Source organism: Chironomus tepperi, unplaced genomic scaffold, assembly GCF_022539635.2.
Source record: "Chironomus tepperi strain 1889 unplaced genomic scaffold, CSIRO-AGI_Ctep_v1 contig_316, whole genome shotgun sequence".
NCBI lineage: Eukaryota > Metazoa > Arthropoda > Insecta > Diptera > Chironomidae > Chironomus > Chironomus tepperi.
The window spans coordinates 177,475-197,444 of NW_027226438.1; the positions used below are offsets into that span (position 1 = coordinate 177,475).

The 19,970-nt window shown below is 33.4% G+C and overlaps 1 protein-coding gene across 2 annotated transcripts in view; it reads left to right on the forward strand.

The window, feature by feature from the left end:
• The window catches only part of LOC139092937 (RNA-binding protein Musashi homolog Rbp6-like), a 219,802-nt gene that overhangs the window by 135,504 nt on the left and 64,328 nt on the right, over nt 1–19,970 (forward strand). For both annotated transcript variants that reach the window (XM_070643510.1, XM_070643511.1), the window contains exon 7: nt 7,005–7,053. In XM_070643510.1, coding sequence (XP_070499611.1) covers nt 7,005–7,053 — 49 coding nt within the window. The remainder of the gene's footprint in view (nt 1–7,004; nt 7,054–19,970) is intronic.

Genomic DNA, 19,970 nt, shown 5'->3' on the forward strand with positions numbered 1-19,970 from the left:
TTACGAGAATCTAAGCACCTCAAATATTCATTAATTGATGGAAGAATCTCTCTCAAGAAAATGATACTCATAATCCAATTTTAGAGGTCGACACTTGAATAATTTTGACCTAGTTTTTCATTACTTCTACCGAATTATAATTTATAGCACAAGAAAAGAAAAAAAAGTTCAAGGTTTTTGCGGTATTACAAGATGTTTCAATGCTTGTAATCAAAATTCAAGAGCCATTGAAGTCACTGTGCAAATGATGCTATGGAGATGTGAAGCATAAAATGATTGAATTAAAATATAGAGCACTGAAAATATAACAAATTGAGATATAATTATTATGGTAATGAAATGGAATAAATTGGATAGTTTGGATATTATTGAGGATGGAGGTTTTAATGTCGTTTGAAGTGTTGGGTTGTGGATTAAATTTTGGGAATTTTTCGATGATTCTGGGTTGTGAGTCAACATATTCTGGGGATTTGGTAGAATTCTGCGCATTGGGGGGTCAATTGTGACTTGCGGCACACTAGTGCGGTCGAGGCTTACCTTCAGGGTGTGCCGTGCACAATTTAGGATTGCCCATCACTAATTAAGGGTGTGCAAAGCATTATATAGCTTACAAAACACTAGAGTGCCCCAACATCACGCCTAATCTCCCGTAAAAATCATGTTAAATCCCAGAAAAATTCAAAAATCCATAAAAAGATCAAAATCCAATTCCTGACGGTCCAAAATGCCAAAATGATCCCCAAAACTTCTCCATCGATTCCATTCTTAAACTCAAAATGAATTCTATTCACATTCTTCCAACAATGTCCATCAAATCCTCCTTTTGTAACTTATTTTCCTCCTCATTTTCTTTTCTCATTTAAATTAAGACTCGACGCGGCTTTCACAATCTCCTTTTTTTGTTCTTTTCACTGTTCTTATTCAACTACAACAAAAAAATCTCATCTTATTGTTTAAAGTTTCTTTTTTTTGTTTCTTTATCAACGGATGGATGGAACAAGAAGAGATTTTTTTTATCATCATCAAGTGCTGAATGGAAAGTTGAATGAGAAAACTTTTAGCACCAAAAAATATGCTTTCTTTTTTTTTTTGCACACAATATGTAAGTTTTAAACACACGTTCCATTGTCATACATATGAATATAAAAAATATTACATATTTACGTCGACGGATAGCGACAAACAAACAATGACGATGAGAATGAGTGGAAAAAAATCGCACAGATTTTCTTTCGTATTTTTTTTTTCGTTTGCTCGTTCAAAGATTGATGATGTTTTTGTTTTACGACTCATTTGAGTGCAAATTTATGTTTACGAGAAATGTTTTTTTTTTTTTGCTGCTCCTGCTCCTCTCATGCCATACACACATAAGAAAGGAGAAACGAGAGAAAAATGCTGGAAGAAATTTATGACTTTGTGCTCTCTTCATTGTGATAGCTATGATACTTAATATCATCGCTTTTCTTTCATATAAATAATTTTTTTTTGTTGTCCTCCTCCTCTATCGTCTCTACTGTGACATTTTTGTGTTTTGTACGCGAGCGATAGTCAGTTGTTAAATGGAGTCCTTAGGTGGAAATTTGGTCAGAAATTTATGAATGAGAAGGGCTCAAGTGCTAGGAATACTCTAAGAATCCTATCACTTAGACACATCAAGGATATCACTATTTAGCAGGTCTACATTGATGGTTTATTACTTACTTACTTTCTTTGCTGGCCGTACAGATCAATTGTGATCTATGAACTTGCATAGATGTTGCCTAAAACTAGCTCTATCTCAAGGTACATCTTGCCAATTTCCGATTCCAAGTGTAATACTGTCTTTAACTTTGATAGATTCCCTCTTAGAGTTCATTGGACGTGATCCTTTACCAACATTGATGGCTTATTCCCCTTAATCTGTTGATGTATTTTTAGAACATTACTTAGAAGACTGTCGAGTATATGACGAGCAGATAGCATTTTTTTAGCTTATTTAGAAGTTTTTCGAACTATACTGTTTTATACAAACTTGCTCGAGCACCACAATGTAGTCACTTGGATGCGTTTTGAATGTCGCTTCTTGTCCGCATCTTAAAGTTCCCTAACCGCACCACAATAACTATTGGCTTATTTTTATGGCAAATCATGAAATATCCTGCAGTGTCCTTTTTGGCTTGATTTCACTTTTGTTTTTTTGGTGACTAAATGCTTTGACTTTCGTTAATCATCCTTCAATCTCGTTGAATCCACAATAATTCTGAATTATTCATTGAGTAAGCACAATTTATCAGAGTTGGCAGGACTTTGGATCCGGACTTTAAAAGAAAGTCCTAAAAGTCCGGACTTTGAAAGTCCGGACTCCTACCAAAGTCCGGACTTTGAAAGTCCGGACTACGAAATCCGGACTATGAAAGTCCGGACTTTTGGGACTTTGGGACTTTTAAAGTCCCATACAAAAAATTGTTTTTTTATTACAAAGTATTTTAATTTTTTTTTTCGGTACCACTGCGTAACCCGACTTGAAAAAGTGAATTTTTTGACATTTTTTTCGATACCACTGCGTAACCCGACTTGAAAAAGTGAATTTTTTGTGTTTTTTCGATACCACTGCGTAACCCGAGTTGAAAAAATGAATTTTTTGACATTTTTTTCGATACCACTGCGTAACCCGACTTGAAAAAGTGAATTTTTTGACATTTTTTTCGATACCACTGCGTAACCCGAGTTGAAAAAATGAATTTTTTGACATTTTTTTCGATACCACTGCGTAACCCGACTTGAAAAAGTGAATTTTTTGACATTTTTTTCGATACCACTGCGTAACCCGAGTTGAAAAAATGAATTTTTTGACATTTTTTTCGATACCACTGCGTAACCCGAGTTGAAAAAATGAATTTTTTGACATTTTTTTCGGTACCATGCGTAACCCGACTTGAAAAAGTGAATTTTTTGACATTTTTTTCGATACCACTGCGTAACCCGAGTTGAAAAAATGAATTTTTTGACATTTTTTTCGATACCACTGCGTAACCCGAGTTGAAAAAATGAATTTTTTGACATTTTTTTCGATACCACTGCGTAACCCGACTTGAAAAAGTGAATTTTTTGACATTTTTTTCGATACCACTGCGTAACCCGAGTTGAAAAAATGAATTTTTTGACATTTTTTTCGATACCACTGCGTAACCCGACTTGAAAAAGTGAATTTTTTGACATTTTTTTCGATACCACTGCGTAACCCGACTTGAAAAAATGAATTTTTTGACATTGTTACTAGGGATTTCAATCCCGGGACAAAATCTCAATCCCGGGATTACGGGATTTGAAAATCTGATCCCGGGATCCCGGGATTAATCGGGATTGGATAATGAAAAAAGTATTCTTTTGATATTGATAATTAAAGAAAAATAACACGTTTTTGGTCAGATTCCAGCACAAATAGAATACTAACTGTTTTATTAGAAATTTTAGGGCTCAATGAATCATTTCAAGCAGACAAAAATGTGGTAAAAGTACTAGTAAAAGACAAGTTAATGTCGAAAAATTTCTCAAAATCCCAATCTCGATAGATTTTCGGGGTCGGGATTAGAATTTTCGGGATTACGGGATTTTTCGGAATTCTCTGGGAAATCCCAATAGAAAGAAAGCATAATCAACACTATGATCATAATCACTACCAAAATTTTTAGTTGGTAATGGTCGTTAAAATGAATTTGGCTAAATTTTTGAAATCTTTAGTTTAGCTTTAACAAAATTTTAAGAAATTTTATGCAAATATATTTAATTTCTGGTCTTTCAAAATATTAGCAATTTAAAATGAATTTTTGAAGAAAGTTTCAATCTTCAACTTCTAAAATTGTGGCTGAAATTATTAAATCAGTTATGTAGTGACATACTACATAATTTTTAATTTTTTTTTAAATTTAAAACTTCAAGGTTGAAGTTTTTGTATCAATATGAAATGAATTCTCGATCCCGTAATCCCGGGATTGAAGCTTCTCCAATCCCGGGATTGCGGGACCGGAAAAACGTCCGGGATCCCGGGATCCCGGGATGCGGGATCCCGGGATTGAAACCCCTAATTGTTACACAGTGTAATCTAAAAAAATGTCAAAAAATTCACTTTTTCAAGTCGGGTTACGCAGTGGTACCGAAAAAAATGTCAAAAAAATCATTTTTTCAAGTCGGGTTACGCAGTGGTATCGAAAAAAATGTCAAAAAATTCACTTTTTCAAGTCGGGTTACGCAGTGGTATCGAAAAAAATGTCAAAAAATTCACTTTTTCAAGTCGGGTTACGCAGTGGTACCGAAAAAAATGTCAAAAAAATCATTTTTTCAAGTCGGGTTACGCAGTGGTATCGAAAAAAATGTCAAAAAAATCATTTTTTCAAGTCGGGTTACGCAGTGGTATCGAAAAAAATGTCAAAAAAATCATTTTTTCAAGTCGGGTTACGCAGTGGTATCGAAAAAAATGTCAAAAAATTCACTTTTTCAAGTCGGGTTACGCAGTGGTATCGAAAAAAATGTCAAAAAATCATTTTTTCAAGTCGGGTTACGCAGTGGTATCGAAAAAAATGTCAAAAAAATCATTTTTTCAAGTCGGGTTACGCAGTGGTATCGAAAAAAATGTCAAAAAATTCACTTTTTCAAGTCGGGTTACGCAGTGGTACCGAAAAAAATGTCAAAAAAATCATTTTTTCAAGTCGGGTTACGCAGTGGTATCGAAAAAAATGTCAAAAAATTCACTTTTTCAAGTCGGGTTACGCAGTGGTATCGAAAAAAATGTCAAAAAATTCACTTTTTCAAGTCGGGTTACGCAGTGGTACCGAAAAAAATGTCAAAAAAATCATTTTTTCAAGTCGGGTTACGCAGTGGTATCGAAAAAAATGTCAAAAAAATCATTTTTTCAAGTCGGGTTACGCAGTGGTATCGAAAAAAATGTCAAAAAAATCATTTTTTCAAGTCGGGTTACGCAGTGGTATCGAAAAAAATGTCAAAAAATTCACTTTTTCAAGTCGGGTTACGCAGTGGTATCGAAAAAAATGTCAAAAAAATCATTTTTTCAAGTCGGGTTACGCAGTGGTATCGAAAAAAATGTCAAAAAATTCACTTTTTCAAGTCGGGTTACGCAGTGGTATCGAAAAAAATGTCAAAAAATTCACTTTTTCAAGTCGGGTTACGCAGTGGTACCGAAAAATGTCAAAAAAATCATTTTTTCAAGTCGGGTTACGCAGTGGTATCGAAAAAAATGTCAAAAAAATCATTTTTTCAAGTCGGGTTACGCAGTGGTATCGAAAAAAATGTCAAAAAATTCACTTTTTCAAGTCGGGTTACGCAGTGGTATCGAAAAAAATGTCAAAAAATTCACTTTTTCAAGTCGGGTTACGCAGTGGTATCGAAAAAAATGTCAAAAAATTCACTTTTTCAAGTCGGGTTACGCAGTGGTATCGAAAAAAATGTCAAAAAAATCATTTTTTCAATGTTGAGAAGTCGGGTTACGCAGTGGTATCGAAAAAAATGTCAAAAAATTCACTTTTTCAAGTCGGGTTACGCAGTGGTATCGAAAAAAATGTCAAAAAATTCACTTTTTCAAGTCGGGTTACGCAGTGGTATCGAAAAAAATGTCAAAAAAATCATTTTTTCAAGTCGGGTTACGCAGTGGTATCGAAAAAAATGTCAAAAAATTCACTTTTTCAAGTCGGGTTACGCAGTGGTACCGAAAAAAAATATTAAAATACTTTTCAATAAAAAAAAAAAATTTTGTATGGGACTTTTCGGACTCCCAAAGTCCCAAAGTCCGGACTTTCAAAGTCCGGACTTTTCTAAAGTCCGGACTCCACTTTTTTTTTTCAAAGTCCGGACTTTGAAAGTCCGGACTTTCAAAGTCCGGACTCCACTTTAAAGTCCTGCCAACTCTGCAATTTATCCACAAAAAAATATCAAAATATTGTGGACAATTACCACAAAATCACAGCTACCCTCAAAAAATCCTGACAAAATCACCACCATCTACCACACTATAACTATGTGACTATGTTGTTACCACTTTGTTAGATTATGAAATGAAAATATTTCGTTCAACAACAGCACAAAACGAGCAAACAGAACAACAAAAGCATGTTGTGCTATAAAAAATCGTAAAAAATTTAAGATTCAATGTCGTTTCACGTGGTTGATGCTCCTTTAAATGCTAACTGCTATTTTGCAGCTTTTTATTATCAATATTTTTTTACTCACATATTTTTTTGTGTACACGATGAAGATTTTTTAATCTCTTTGACGACTTAATGCCTCACAAAATATTTTTTTTATTTTATTTCTTCAGCATAAAAAGGAGTGAAATTCTTTTTTATCGCGTTAAGTCTCACCTCACCTTTTTTCCTTACAATATTTATCTTTCTCAAGATTTTTTTTTCCATTCATTTTTTTATTATTTATAAATTTTTGTTCCTTCTTCGTCTTTGACTTTATGAATGTTTTATTTATCACTTAAAAAATACATTTATCGTTCACGTACATTTATTATCATATTGCGAGTGCTTATCTTTTGTAAGGTACTGGAAGATTTAAGTATTCTATGATGACTATGTGTTTTGATGGTTTATGATGCATATATTGTGTATTAAACATACTTTTTTTGCATCATTAAATCTAGAAGTGAAAATTGCTTTTTAAGCGCATCTTTATTGTCATTTAAATTTAAGATTTTTTGAGATAAATTTCAATTTTATACTTTTGGGAGACTTACTTACTTACTGGAACCATGCTCCGATTTGGAGCCTAGGTTAATAAAAAGGCCTTTCTAACTTTTACGAGAATCCACTGTGAAATTATTTTTTAAAAAATCTTCAATAATTTGTCATAATTCCTTCAATTTTGTGTCTATAAAGTTCAACAACCGACCACCCACAACACCCAATATTGACCCACAAAATTAACATGACATCACATCAAATTTACATTATTAATTAACGATTTAATCAACATCAAACTAATTACCATATTAATTTTTATATTTACAGATAGAGGATGCTATGTTAATGTTTGACAAACAAACAAATAGGCATAGAGGTAAGTCAACATGCTTAATCAATCACTTAATTAATAAAAGACTCATTAATGTTGCCTCAACATATGTATGCATATGATATACAACAGCGTGCATATTCATGGTATATTGGATATATATTGAAATAATTATGTTATAATTAGAAAAATTTAAATTAAGTTCAATTCACTTTCTGGTGATGATTTCTGTTAACGAAGTTATTTTATGTGATAAGCACAAGTCGGTTACTTACTTACTTTTTATTGGAACCATGCTTCTTTTTGGAACTATGGTTGCAATAAAATTGTCTCTATCTGACTTAATTGCTGGCTGTGTCACCTAATTTGTACAAATTCTATGTCCGCACATTCAACTGACACTCTTTCATCACTGTTCTGTTCCATGCAAGAGCCAAGAAGCTTTTGGAGCTCTACAAGGTCTTTTCCTTACGGATTTCAACCGACAATTCGGTTAATCGATCAATAATCCATTCCAAGATCGGCATAACTCTTAATTGGTACCAAATTCGGTTAAATTGGATTCGTTTGATTTCGGCTGTATGACAGAGTCTTATCAGCCTGATGCCGAATTCAGGATATATTATCTAACATGTGCTATTATGGAATTATGTCAAAAATGCAATTTTGGTATGGATGCTGATGATTATCCTAAAAATTTATATTTTTTCATCAACTGATTCATTATAGCTACCCAAAAATGTAACAACTCTAAAAATAATCCTGTAAATTGCCTTTTAAATTTTCATTCTAAATGTCTCTACCCAAGAACAAAAAATTTAAAAACAAACAAAATCATATTCATTATAAAATTCATCATATTTCTATCAATATTGCCACAGAATCAATTCTATTTTCTAGTCTGAAAATGAATGAATAAATTTATCACACAACACACAAAATAAAAAAGTGTTAAATTGCCTTTCATGCATCATCAACAAGCAAATAAACAAACAAAAATATAATTCAAACATCGTTTTATCAACGTTAGAGGAGGAATGAGGAGGAATAAAAAAGAGAGGAATGAAAAGAAGCACAAAAAATACATATTTGAATGAAAAATTTTGCTTTGGCAATCTCAATATTTACTTGAATATCGTGTTTGTGCCTACAATGTATGAATTCAATACATCTAAATGAAGGAGGTATATGGATGTGCTAGAGACATATGAACTGCTGCATCAGCAATGTATTCATATTGCAATTAAGTGAATAAGGATGCTTAGTTGAGTGAAAGGGTTGAATGTGACGCAGTTTTGTGACGAGTTTAGCTTGAATTTGGGGTTTTGGTCTATTCTACAGTCAAAAATCATAGAAATGTCATTTATTCGCTTCCTAGTAATTAACTTGGAAGACTTAAAACGTTTTTAAGTCGAAATGCAAGCTTAAGCGTCCGTGAGTCTAGTTTGAGACCAGATTTCATCTATATTAGCTTTTGACTAGGGTCACGTAGGTCTGCAACCGGATTTTTAGGCATTTCTCCTCCATGTGCCTTCCAAAACTCAATAACATGAGCTACTAAACATCAATTCAATTTAAATCACCTCCTGCATTATTGAAATTTACATAACATCAGTTCCAACACGAAAATAAATTAAAACCATACAAAGAATCCAAAAGTTTCAAACTGTTAAGTTAAATCTTATAAATCAAGCAATATAGACAAAGTACCAGACAGAACAATATTCATTGCTATCTCATAAACCCCAATATCTTCTACAAAATTGCACACATTCATATAAACTGCAAACATGTTTCAAATTTATCGAAAAATGACGCCGGTGATGAGAATATAGAAAAGGTATAAGGTACAGAGAAATGAGATATAGGAAAGGCATAAAGTTCGATGATGATGATGATATGATCGCATTAATTTAGCATCTTTAACAAGATGTTTCACGCATGATAAATTTATATTCTATTAAGGCAGAATAAATTTTAATTATACACACCGCAAACATTATATAGTCCTATCCCATCCTATCCCTCAACAATAATCTTGCATTTATCGTCTTCAAACTATCTCGTCTGTCTCGGATAGATACGGAAGGTGATGATGCAACATAGAGCATATCAGGAAAATTGAGTAAGAAAATATTTTTATTTTATACATAAAATGCAAAATCATCAGACATGTGTTTGTGTTTATCTACGTTAGGGAAATCGCTTATCGTGTTTCATGGGGATCATGATGGAAAATTTTACCTCATTCTCGAATTTTTGAATCTATCGTATAAACTCAAGTCGAATGTGTAATATGCATGAGAATGGTATCTAGATGCAACATTAATGTTTTCCACAAGTTAGGATTGGAAGAGCTTCAGATGCAGGAAAGATTTTTTTGGGAATCAAGCTTATGCTTTTAATTATCGTTTAATTTTCCTTCGAGGCAATTATCGATGTTTGTTACATGATAATTTGTGCAAGTTGTGGATTTTTAATGGAAAATAATTATATTATGTGGAAGATTGTTGAGGGAATTTTGTGGATGTAAATTGATTTTAAAGAGATTTTTTGGGGGGGAAATTAAGCTGCTAATTTAAAGTTTTGATTACTTGATTAGAATTGAATGTTATTTCAATTTAATTGAGATTTTAAATGAAGCAGAAAGTCACTGAATGTACCCAAGTTTTGAGTCACTGAATTCACCTGAAAGTCACTGAATGCACTCAATTTTTGAGTCACTGAATTCACCTGAAAGTCACTGAATGCACCCAAATCTTGAGTCACTGAATTCACCCTCACTTCGAGAAGTTTTTCACAAGTTTTTCAACATTTAATGCAAAATTCAAAGAATATTTTGCTGTATTTATCTTCAAAAAAGTAGCAAAAGTTGTTTTTTGATGCTTCAAACTTTCTCAAAGCTAATTAATCAAAGAAAATATCTCATTTTTATTTACGATTCAAAACTGCACGTACAATACTCATATCAAGTTCTCAACAATCTAATAAACATCATAAATACACCCTGTTATAATTCACAAGTCAACAAAAAAAGAGAAACTGCAAATCTCGGCAGAAGCAAAAAAAGAAATTTTTGTTTATCGACAGAAAGTAAAAATAATTGCAAAACTTGCCATAAAAAGCAGGAACAGAATATTTATTTTACTCGACTTTCAATGAAGTTGTTGTACAGCACCAAGAATAGTACTTTTAATTTCTTTTTCATTATTTTAAGCCAACTGTTGAGTTATGTGTGTGTATTTTGAACATGAAAATTTTTGTGCTGAATAGTTTGCTGCTTTCTTGCATAGTCTGCATATCGAGATCATGTTTGAAGAGCATAAATAACGTTGTGAGGACGTGGTTATTGGGTTTATTGGGCAAGGGGAGGAATATTGCTTGATTTTGTAGATTAATTTGTTATTTTGGCATACCTGAGCCACAGGTTAGCCATAAAAATACTAAATTAAACGTCATTACAGCAATAAAATGACTTAATTCTCAATCTTATGAAATTTGAATTTTCCAACAAATTTGTCACTTAAAATTGACCCCAAAGTGCCCACCCCCATGCAAATGACCACCTCAAATATCGAAATGAAAATGAAAACAATCGACAAAAAAATTGTTTTGAAACTTTTTTTCCCCCTCAAACCACCCCAAAAAATTGAATTCATTTTTCCTCTCCTTCTTCATCTCCTTCACTGTTGTGGTCTCCATTGTCAAACTATATTCAAGAAAAACTAACAAACAACAACAATTTACGTAAGAAAGCAAGCAAAAAAACTTCATCATAAGACATAAAATAAATATTTTTCTATGATTTTTTTTTCAACAGAAAGTAGAGGAAAGAAAATTTGAGGAAAGAAAGAAATACTCGGAATGGGCGTCAATATTTTACGGCGCCAATCTCTCCTTCTTTATTTCTTTTATTTTATTTTTTTGCTGTGTTTTTTTCGGTGGATGCGGAAAGATGCGAGAGTTGTTTGGTTTATATGGAAAATATATAGGAACATTTTTACTTTTGGTTCCTTATTTTGTGTCTTTTACGGTTGAAAAAGGGAATTCTTAGCTAGGAATTTTGGGATTTTAGGGTTTAAATGTGGCAGGTGATTATGAGAATTAAGGCAATTATCCGAAAATATTACAAAAATTCAAGTTGTTCTCATGAAACGCACAAGAAGTGGAAGTGACCATAAATCCTTCTTCAGACCAACTTGACTTTAGGCTGAGATAAAATTTGATCAAATTTGGCATAGAACAAGAGTCACACTGGCTTGTATCCGGATATTTGGTAATCTATGTGCCGTGTGCTTTTCGGGCTAATTGAACTCAAAATATCTAAGAATTTCTAGATTAACCTCTATTAAGCCACTCTTAAAATGTCTATTTAATAAATTCTGATACTGAAATATACCCGTAAATGCATGAGTACTGCTAGGGTTATGAATCCTAGAGTATAGAAAATCTCACGATCAATCAACTTCAAAATTACCAAACCCGAAAGTACACTGCTTCAATTTTAAGTTTTCCCTATTAAAACTGGGCCCTAAACACATGTCATGTTGTCTACAACGCGCCCTCACGTATTGTCGTGAAGACCACGACGTAGCTGCGCCCTAAATACTTTCTTATTCTTCTCGGGCAATCTTCCAGCCAAAATGAACCTCCCTCCAACTGCACCCCTAAATAAACTTAAAATTTATCCCCTTTTTCATGTCACCAAAAAAATAAAAAATCGAGAAAATAAAAATCAAATAAACAATAACATTGTCTACGACTAGAGACGATGAGTTCAGCACCATTCGCACAAACACACACATACAATCATAAAACCATAGACGAGATAGAAAAAAACATCAAAAGGTACTTTTTTGAAGATTATTTCACCCAACAAAATCTTATCAATATCCATTGGAATTGTAAAAGTCAAGCATGAGTTGATGTCGACTAAAGTGGTGGCTTTACAAAATCTACATACAATTATTATTATTATTACTATTGTGGCCATTATTATGATGGAAAATATTCATTCATAGTTGGATTGGTCTATCTCTAGTATTATTATTCTCTAGTATCATCAACAATGAATGAAGCTCCGTACGTTATGAATGTTGAATGATGCTCAATAAACATGATGGTACGCAACAACAAAAAAAAGTGCTGATTAGATAGTTTATGGTCGGCAAACACATTTGGACTTTTTTTTGATTTAATTCAAAAGAATTGAAGTGGTTTTGTTTGAAGGGGGAGACATGCTGGATGACTTTATGATATAATTGAAGATATTCGTCAATAGAAGCTATAAATTTGATGGGAAGATACATCTATTTAGGTCAATGACGGTGATGATGACGAGAAAAGATTTTCATATTTTTATTTGAGAAATTTTTGAGTGCTAGGATTTAACCAAGGCATAAGCACTTTGAGGATGCTTCAAGAATATTCTTCGAATTTTTGAAGATTAATCTTTGGATTTATATGACAACGATGATGGTGCTTGTGATGAAAATTATGGTGGGATTATTTTTCTAGAGAGTTTTTTGAGTTAGAAATTTTTTTAAGTCTACGATTTATTTTTACTGCTGTGGTGCTGTTGAAAATTGTTGAGTTTTTGAGGATCTGATTATGGATTTTGTGATGGATTTTCTATCAGATGTTCTTAGAATATTCATGAAAAATTGTGAGAAATTGAGGAATAATTGTAGAATAAACTGAACAGCATAACGTATTTACTAGGGCACTAAGCTGTAGGACTAGCTGAGCTGAGTTACTTACTTCTTACTTCCTTGACTGGGGCGCACGGGTGCCCATTGCCGCGTTTAAAGAACGTCTATAGACAGCTTTATCTTTCAATAACTTCTGCCAATTAGGGATATTGAGAACTCTAGCGTCCTTAGCTAGAGCTAGAGCTAGAGCTGAGTATCAACAATAAAACCTGAAATTGCCATGTAGGACGAAGAGTTTAAAATGGATTAAGAAGTCCAAAAATCACTTCTACTTGCTTGAGCAGCGACACCTGAACGTCCTGCAAACTTGAAGAGGCAGTTGACCTCTATCGACTAAATTGTCCTATTCATCAAGGCTACTCGGTAATGGGAGTACTTAGAAAATCATTTCATCCATATCAATACAAGCATCATCCATCACACATCCCATAAACCTCTTTAATGCCTCGTTTATTCCCTAACTCAAATCATCAACAAGATTGTCATCAAAAAATTGCAATTAAAATTACTTTCCCGCCTCATCTTAATTAATTTTGTTCCCATTTTAATTCCAATGCCAACAATAATTTTTTGTCTAAAAATAAAATGAACCGCATAATAATTTTTATATTTAACTGACTTTTTATTTCATTTAAGCTTCTGAAAAGAGAGATGAAATTTAAAGTAATTAATGGCATCGCAATAAAAAGAAAAAAAGTTTTTCATGTTTGGTACCCTTAAAAACCTCTTAAAAAGGAGATGAAAATTGAATGGAATGTACAATTTTAATCTTGATATATTGCGTTGAGGAATAAGCAACAGAGATAGAGCTTGAATGGATTTTTTGTGTGAGAAAATTTTGAGAAATTTTTCTTATTTTGCTAATGAGTTTTTGCCAAGTTTTTGGTTAAATTTAAAGAGTTGATGGACATGAATTTTAAAATTTCAATAAATTTTGAGTCAATTTTAAGAAATAATTAAATAAAATCAAGTAGAAAATTGATAAAATTCCACAAAATTCATCCACAAGGAACCAGCAAATTTCCCTTTAAAATTTAATCATTTTCCACATTCTACCCTGCAACAGTTTATGTACAATTATAAAAGCACTAAAAATTCAACCTACAAAATGAGAAAAATAGTAAAAAAAACTAAAAACTTCACACCTGACACCTGTAATTTTCCCAACATCGCTTCCTTTTCGTACTGTTGCCAACCTTATTTTATTGTATAAAATAAAAGTCTGAAGATACATCTCTACGAATAGAGCAATAAATGCAGAGGAAAAAAGTTAATGTTTAATGGAGCTGATATAGTTTTAATAAGTTTTACGAGAATATCGTTGACAGTAAGCACTTATTTCATTAATTCTTGTAATTTTGTTACAGTTTTGTGAGATTTTTGAGCTTTAAAGTTTAAAGGAAGGAAGGTTTAAGGGGATATGGATGAAAAACTTTAATTTTTGTTGGAATTTCAATGATTTTCTATTAAAAATGCATAAAAATTGAGAATTTTTCCTAAGAACTCGCTGCAGCACTCACTTCCTTACCGGAAACCACTCACAAAACCTTCCTAATTCGACGAATTTCCTCCTCATTCCAATTTTCATTCAAACACTCCAAAGCAATTTAAAGAATTCAAAAATTGAAAATTGTAGCAATTTAATATCGCATTAAATCCCTTAAGCGGCATCTTCAGCCCACTGCCCAATTTTTCATATTCACACCAAATTTTCAATTTGGGTGAATATATTGTTTTTGGTCTACCATGGAAACCACTTTTTTTGATTTGCTGGATTACCCTTGGGGAATTGCCCCATATAGTTGCTAGCCAAAAATCTGTGCCTGAGAATACCAATCCAACAGTGAAAACCGCATCTCGATTGGTGCTTCCAGTGCCGAGAAATCGCAAAAAAACGCTTTCTGTCCTTTAGTTAGCAAGTTAGTTAGCAAGTTAGTTAGCAAGTTAGTTAGCAAGTTAATCGGCTGGATAACTCGCTTCAAACTCAATATTAAGACTTCGGGTTTTTTGCATCTGATAGATATCGGTTATGGCAAGAACTGATTAGTTTTTGGAACCATAAGATGCTTCCAGTGAGGTACATGATGCAAATAACTGTCATTTTTTGCAAAATTATAGCCGATTATTCCAAAACACATTTCGAAAAAATCATATTTTTTGATCATTTTTTCGATGTTACACTGTGTAACAGTGAAAAAATGACCGAAAAAATATTTTTTCAGCACTTGTTACACAGTGTAACATCGCTAAAACTACCAAAAACCACTTTCATATCGCACCAAATTTTTAATTTCGTATTTTTTGATCATTTTTTTGATGTTACACTGTGTAACAGTGAAAAATTTACCAAAAAAATACGTTTTCAGCTCCGGTTACATAGTGTAACATCAAAAAAATCACAACAAGCACTTTCATATTCACACCAAATTTTCAATTTGGGTGAATATATTGTTTTTGATCTATCACTGAAACCACTTTTTTAGATTTACTGGATTACCCTTGGGGAATTGCCCCATATAGTTGCTAGCCAAAAATCTGTGCCTGAGAATACCAATCCAACAGTGAAAACCGCATCTCAATTCGTGCTTCTAGTGCCGAGAAATCGCCAAAAAACGCTTTCTGTCATTAAGTTAGCAAGTTAGCAAGTTAATCGGTGCGATAACTCGTTTCAAACTTAATATAAAGACTTGAGGTTTTTTGCATCTGATAGATATTGTTTGTCGCAAGAGCTGTATTGTTTTTCGAGCCATAATATGCTTCCACTGAGGCACAAAATGCAAAAATCTGTCATTTTTTTGCGATTTATAGCCAAAACACATTTTAATTTCTTCATAAAACCGAGAGTTTTCGGTTTTTTTGAATAATTCCGAAAACGTCTAGAGATATTAGCACATAGTTTATGTATGCAAAATTTCAACTCATAATAGTGAAACCACTGACCACCAGGGCTATATGAATGTTTTTGTTCGATTCTCCTATTGGTGCACATATAATGAAATTTTTTCTGCATAGGTAATCTTCTATAGCCTATAAAAATCCAACTGCAAAATTTTTAAGGTCTAACTCACTTTATCATATTCACACCAAATTTTCAATTTGGGTGAATATATTGTTTTTGGTCTACCATGGAAACCACTTTTTTTGATTTGCTGGATTACCCTTGGGGAATTGCCCCATATAGTTGCTAGCCAAAAATCTGTGCCTGAGAATACCAATCCAACAGTGAAAACCGCATCTCGATTGGTGCTTCCAGTGCCGAGAAATCGCAAAAAAACGCTTTCTGTCCTTTAGTTAGCAAGTTAGTTAGCAAGTTAGTTAGCAAGTTAGTTAGCAAGTTAATCGGCTGGATAACTCGCTTCAAACTCAATATTAAGACTTCGGGTTTTTTGCATCTGATAGATATCGGTTATGGCAAGAACTGATTAGTTTTTGGAACCATAAGATGCTTCCAGTGAGGTACATGATGCAAATAACTGTCATTTTTTGCAAAATTATAGCCGATTATTCCAAAACACATTTCGAAAAAATCATATTTTTTGATCATTTTTTCGATGTTACACTGTGTAACAGTGAAAAAATGACCGAAAAAATATTTTTTCAGCACTTGTTACACAGTGTAACATCGCTAAAACTACCAAAAACCACTTTCATATCGCACCAAATTTTTAATTTCGTATTTTTTGATCATTTTTTTGATGTTACACTGTGTAACAGTGAAAAATTTACCAAAAAAATACGTTTTCAGCTCCGGTTACATAGTGTAACATCAAAAAAATCACAACAAGCACTTTCATATTCACACCAAATTTTCAATTTGGGTGAATATATTGTTTTTGATCTATCACTGAAACCACTTTTTTAGATTTACTGGATTACCCTTGGGGAATTGCCCCATATAGTTGCTAGCCAAAAATCTGTGCCTGAGAATACCAATCCAACAGTGAAAACCGCATCTCAATTCGTGCTTCTAGTGCCGAGAAATCGCCAAAAAACGCTTTCTGTCATTAAGTTAGCAAGTTAGCAAGTTAATCGGTGCGATAACTCGTTTCAAACTTAATATAAAGACTTGAGGTTTTTTGCATCTGATAGATATTGTTTGTCGCAAGAGCTGTATTGTTTTTGGAGCAATAACCTGCTTCCACTGAGACACACGATGCAAATAAATGTCATTTTTTTGCGATTTATAGCCAAAACACATTTTAATTTCTTCATAAAACCGAGAGTTTTCGGTTTTTTTGAATAATTCCGAAAACGTCTAGAGATATTAGCACATAGTTTATGTATGCAAAATTTCAACTCATAATAGTGAAACCACTGACCACCAGGGCTATATGAATGTTTTTGTTCGATTCTCCTATTGGTGCACATATAATGAAATTTTTTCTGCATAGGTAATCTTCTATAGCCTATAAAAATCCAACTGCAAAATTTTTAAGGTCTAACTCACTTTATCATATTCACACCAAATTTTCAATTTGGGTGAATATATTGTTTTTGGTCTACCATGGAAACCACTTTTTTTGATTTGCTGGATTACCCTTGGGGAATTGCCCCATATAGTTGCTAGCCAAAAATCTGTGCCTGAGAATACCAATCCAACAGTGAAAACCGCATCTCGATTGGTGCTTCCAGTGCCGAGAAATCGCAAAAAAACGCTTTCTGTCCTTTAGTTAGCAAGTTAGTTAGCAAGTTAGTTAGCAAGTTAGTTAGCAAGTTAATCGGCTGGATAACTCGCTTCAAACTCAATATTAAGACTTCGGGTTTTTTGCATCTGATAGATATCGGTTATGGCAAGAACTGATTAGTTTTTGGAACCATAAGATGCTTCCAGTGAGGTACATGATGCAAATAACTGTCATTTTTTGCAAAATTATAGCCGATTATTCCAAAACACATTTCGAAAAAATCGCGGCCTCGCTTCGCTCGGCCGCAGACAGTTAAGATTGTTTCTTATCATCATTTTCTTTAAGTAAAAATTAATCATTTATATATGTGTTTTATCCATGATGTTATTTTAAGTTTATAATGTGATATGGCGGAATGCACTCCTAGGAGAGTATCAACATTTCTTCTTAGGTCATGTGTTCAAATCCTACAAGATTTTTTTAAATTTTTTTTTTTGAGGTTTTTTTATTGTACGCGTAAACTTTGCCCAAAATATAAATAATAAATCTAGTAATTAAAGATATCATAAAAAGAAATTTATGCCAAATTTTAGTTAGCAAAAACTATAGAAAAACTGACCGTTAATTTTGTGCGGTTTTACATGAATTTGTATGGTTTTCAGCACTCGAAATTTGAATAAAAGTTTAACGGTAAAAACACAAAATTTTCATTGTTAATGAATCAATTGATATTTACTGAATTAATCATATATATATTGATATAATACCTAAAATTTATTAACTAATTAACTGTTAAAATCAAATTGTATCTTTAAAATTCATGAAGAAATCATTTTTTTGTGATAATTTTAAACAGTTTTTGGAATTTCAAGCATAAGTACTAAAACGAATTCTCGATCCGTTTACGTTTGACTAAAACATGTGATAAAATGGACTCTTTTTGGAATCAACTAACTATGAAATAACTGTTTTTAGATCCCTTCTTTTTCACGCATAGCAGACATATGTATGAGTCTATCGAGCAAACTTTCATACAGATTCTAATGTGATCTACATTAGTACTTTAATCTACCCAAGTCGGGCGCGCGAAGCTCAGCCCGGCTCGTATAGTGATCTATATAAAGACTGTAATCTACCCAAGTCGGGCGAGCGAAGCTCAGCCCGGCTCGTATAGTGATCTATATAAGGACTGTAATCTACCCAAGTCGGGCGAGCGAAGCTCAGCCCGGCTCGTATAGTGATCTATATAAGGACTGTAATCTACCCAAGTCGGGCGAGCGAAGCTCAGCCCGGCTCGTATAGTGATCTATATAAGGACTGTAATCTACCCAAGTCGGGCGAGCGAAGCTCAGCCCGGCTCGTATAGTGATCTATATAAGGACTGTAATCTACCCAAGTCGGGCGAGCGAAGCTCAGCCCGGCTCGTATAGTGATCTATATAAGGACTGTAATCTACCCAAGTCGGGCGAGCGAAGCTCAGCCCGGCTCGTATAGTGATCTATATAAGCGCTGTTATCTACCCAAGTCGGGCGCAGAGCATTAGAAACTGCACTTGTATCAAAATATGTTGGCATGAGAAAAAAAATAGTTCGAGCGAAGCTCGAACTGAAGTAGTTCGAACGCAGTTCGGACTTGATTGAGCGAAGCTCACAAATTTTTGCGCCCTGAACGGAGCGAAGCGAGTGAAGGCGTGAAAATTTTCCGAAGCATTAGAAGCTGCACTTATATCAAAATATGTTGCCGCGAGAAGAAAAATAGTTCGAGCGAAGCTCGAACTGAAGTAGTTCGAACGCAGTTCGGACTTGATTGAGCGAAGCTCACAAATTTTTGCGCCCTGAACGGAGCGAAGCGATTGAAGGCGTGAAAATTTTCCCAAGCATCAGAAGCTGCACATATATCAAAATATGTTGCCATGAGAAGAAAAAAATTCGAGCGAAGCTCGAATTTAAGTAGTTCGAACGTAGCACCCAAGCATTAGAAACTGCGTCCAAGCGAGGCTCGAATAATCACATTTATTTGATAAATCTATTATTTTGTTTAAGTGGTTTTTTTAATTCTTACTTTTCTGTACAGTTATCTGATCTACGTATGGTGTGAATATTCCATGAAGCGTGATCCGCTTCATTACTAGTTTTGTTCATGCCATTACCATTCGTCGTCTTTCTTTTTCACACACAACGCGCAGCATACAATTTCTCCTTTATTTTCATCTGGTTCGCTCTCGCTTCTTCAAGCAACATCATTTTTCCTCCGCCTATTTCTGTTGTTGTGTATCAGCACCCAAAAAAAAAGGAAAGAAAAACGAGAGAGGAAGCATTGAGCATGCAATGAGAAAAGAAACTTGATGATTTGTGGCTAGGCATTAAGTCAAAATTATGATTCGCATGCTTATGTTGTTGCTCTAGTTTTTTTTTTATTTCCTATCAAATATATATCATTGTGCTTCTGCTGCCTTCATGGGAAATAAAATTTTTTGAGAATTTTGTTGTAATTTCGCACAAATACACACAAAATACCCCACGCATCTCAATGGTAATAATGTAATATATCATGTTAAGTATGAGAAAATGGTACCCGTTAAGTGTGGCGATTATGGCAAGTAATGTTAAGCTATAGCATCAAAAAA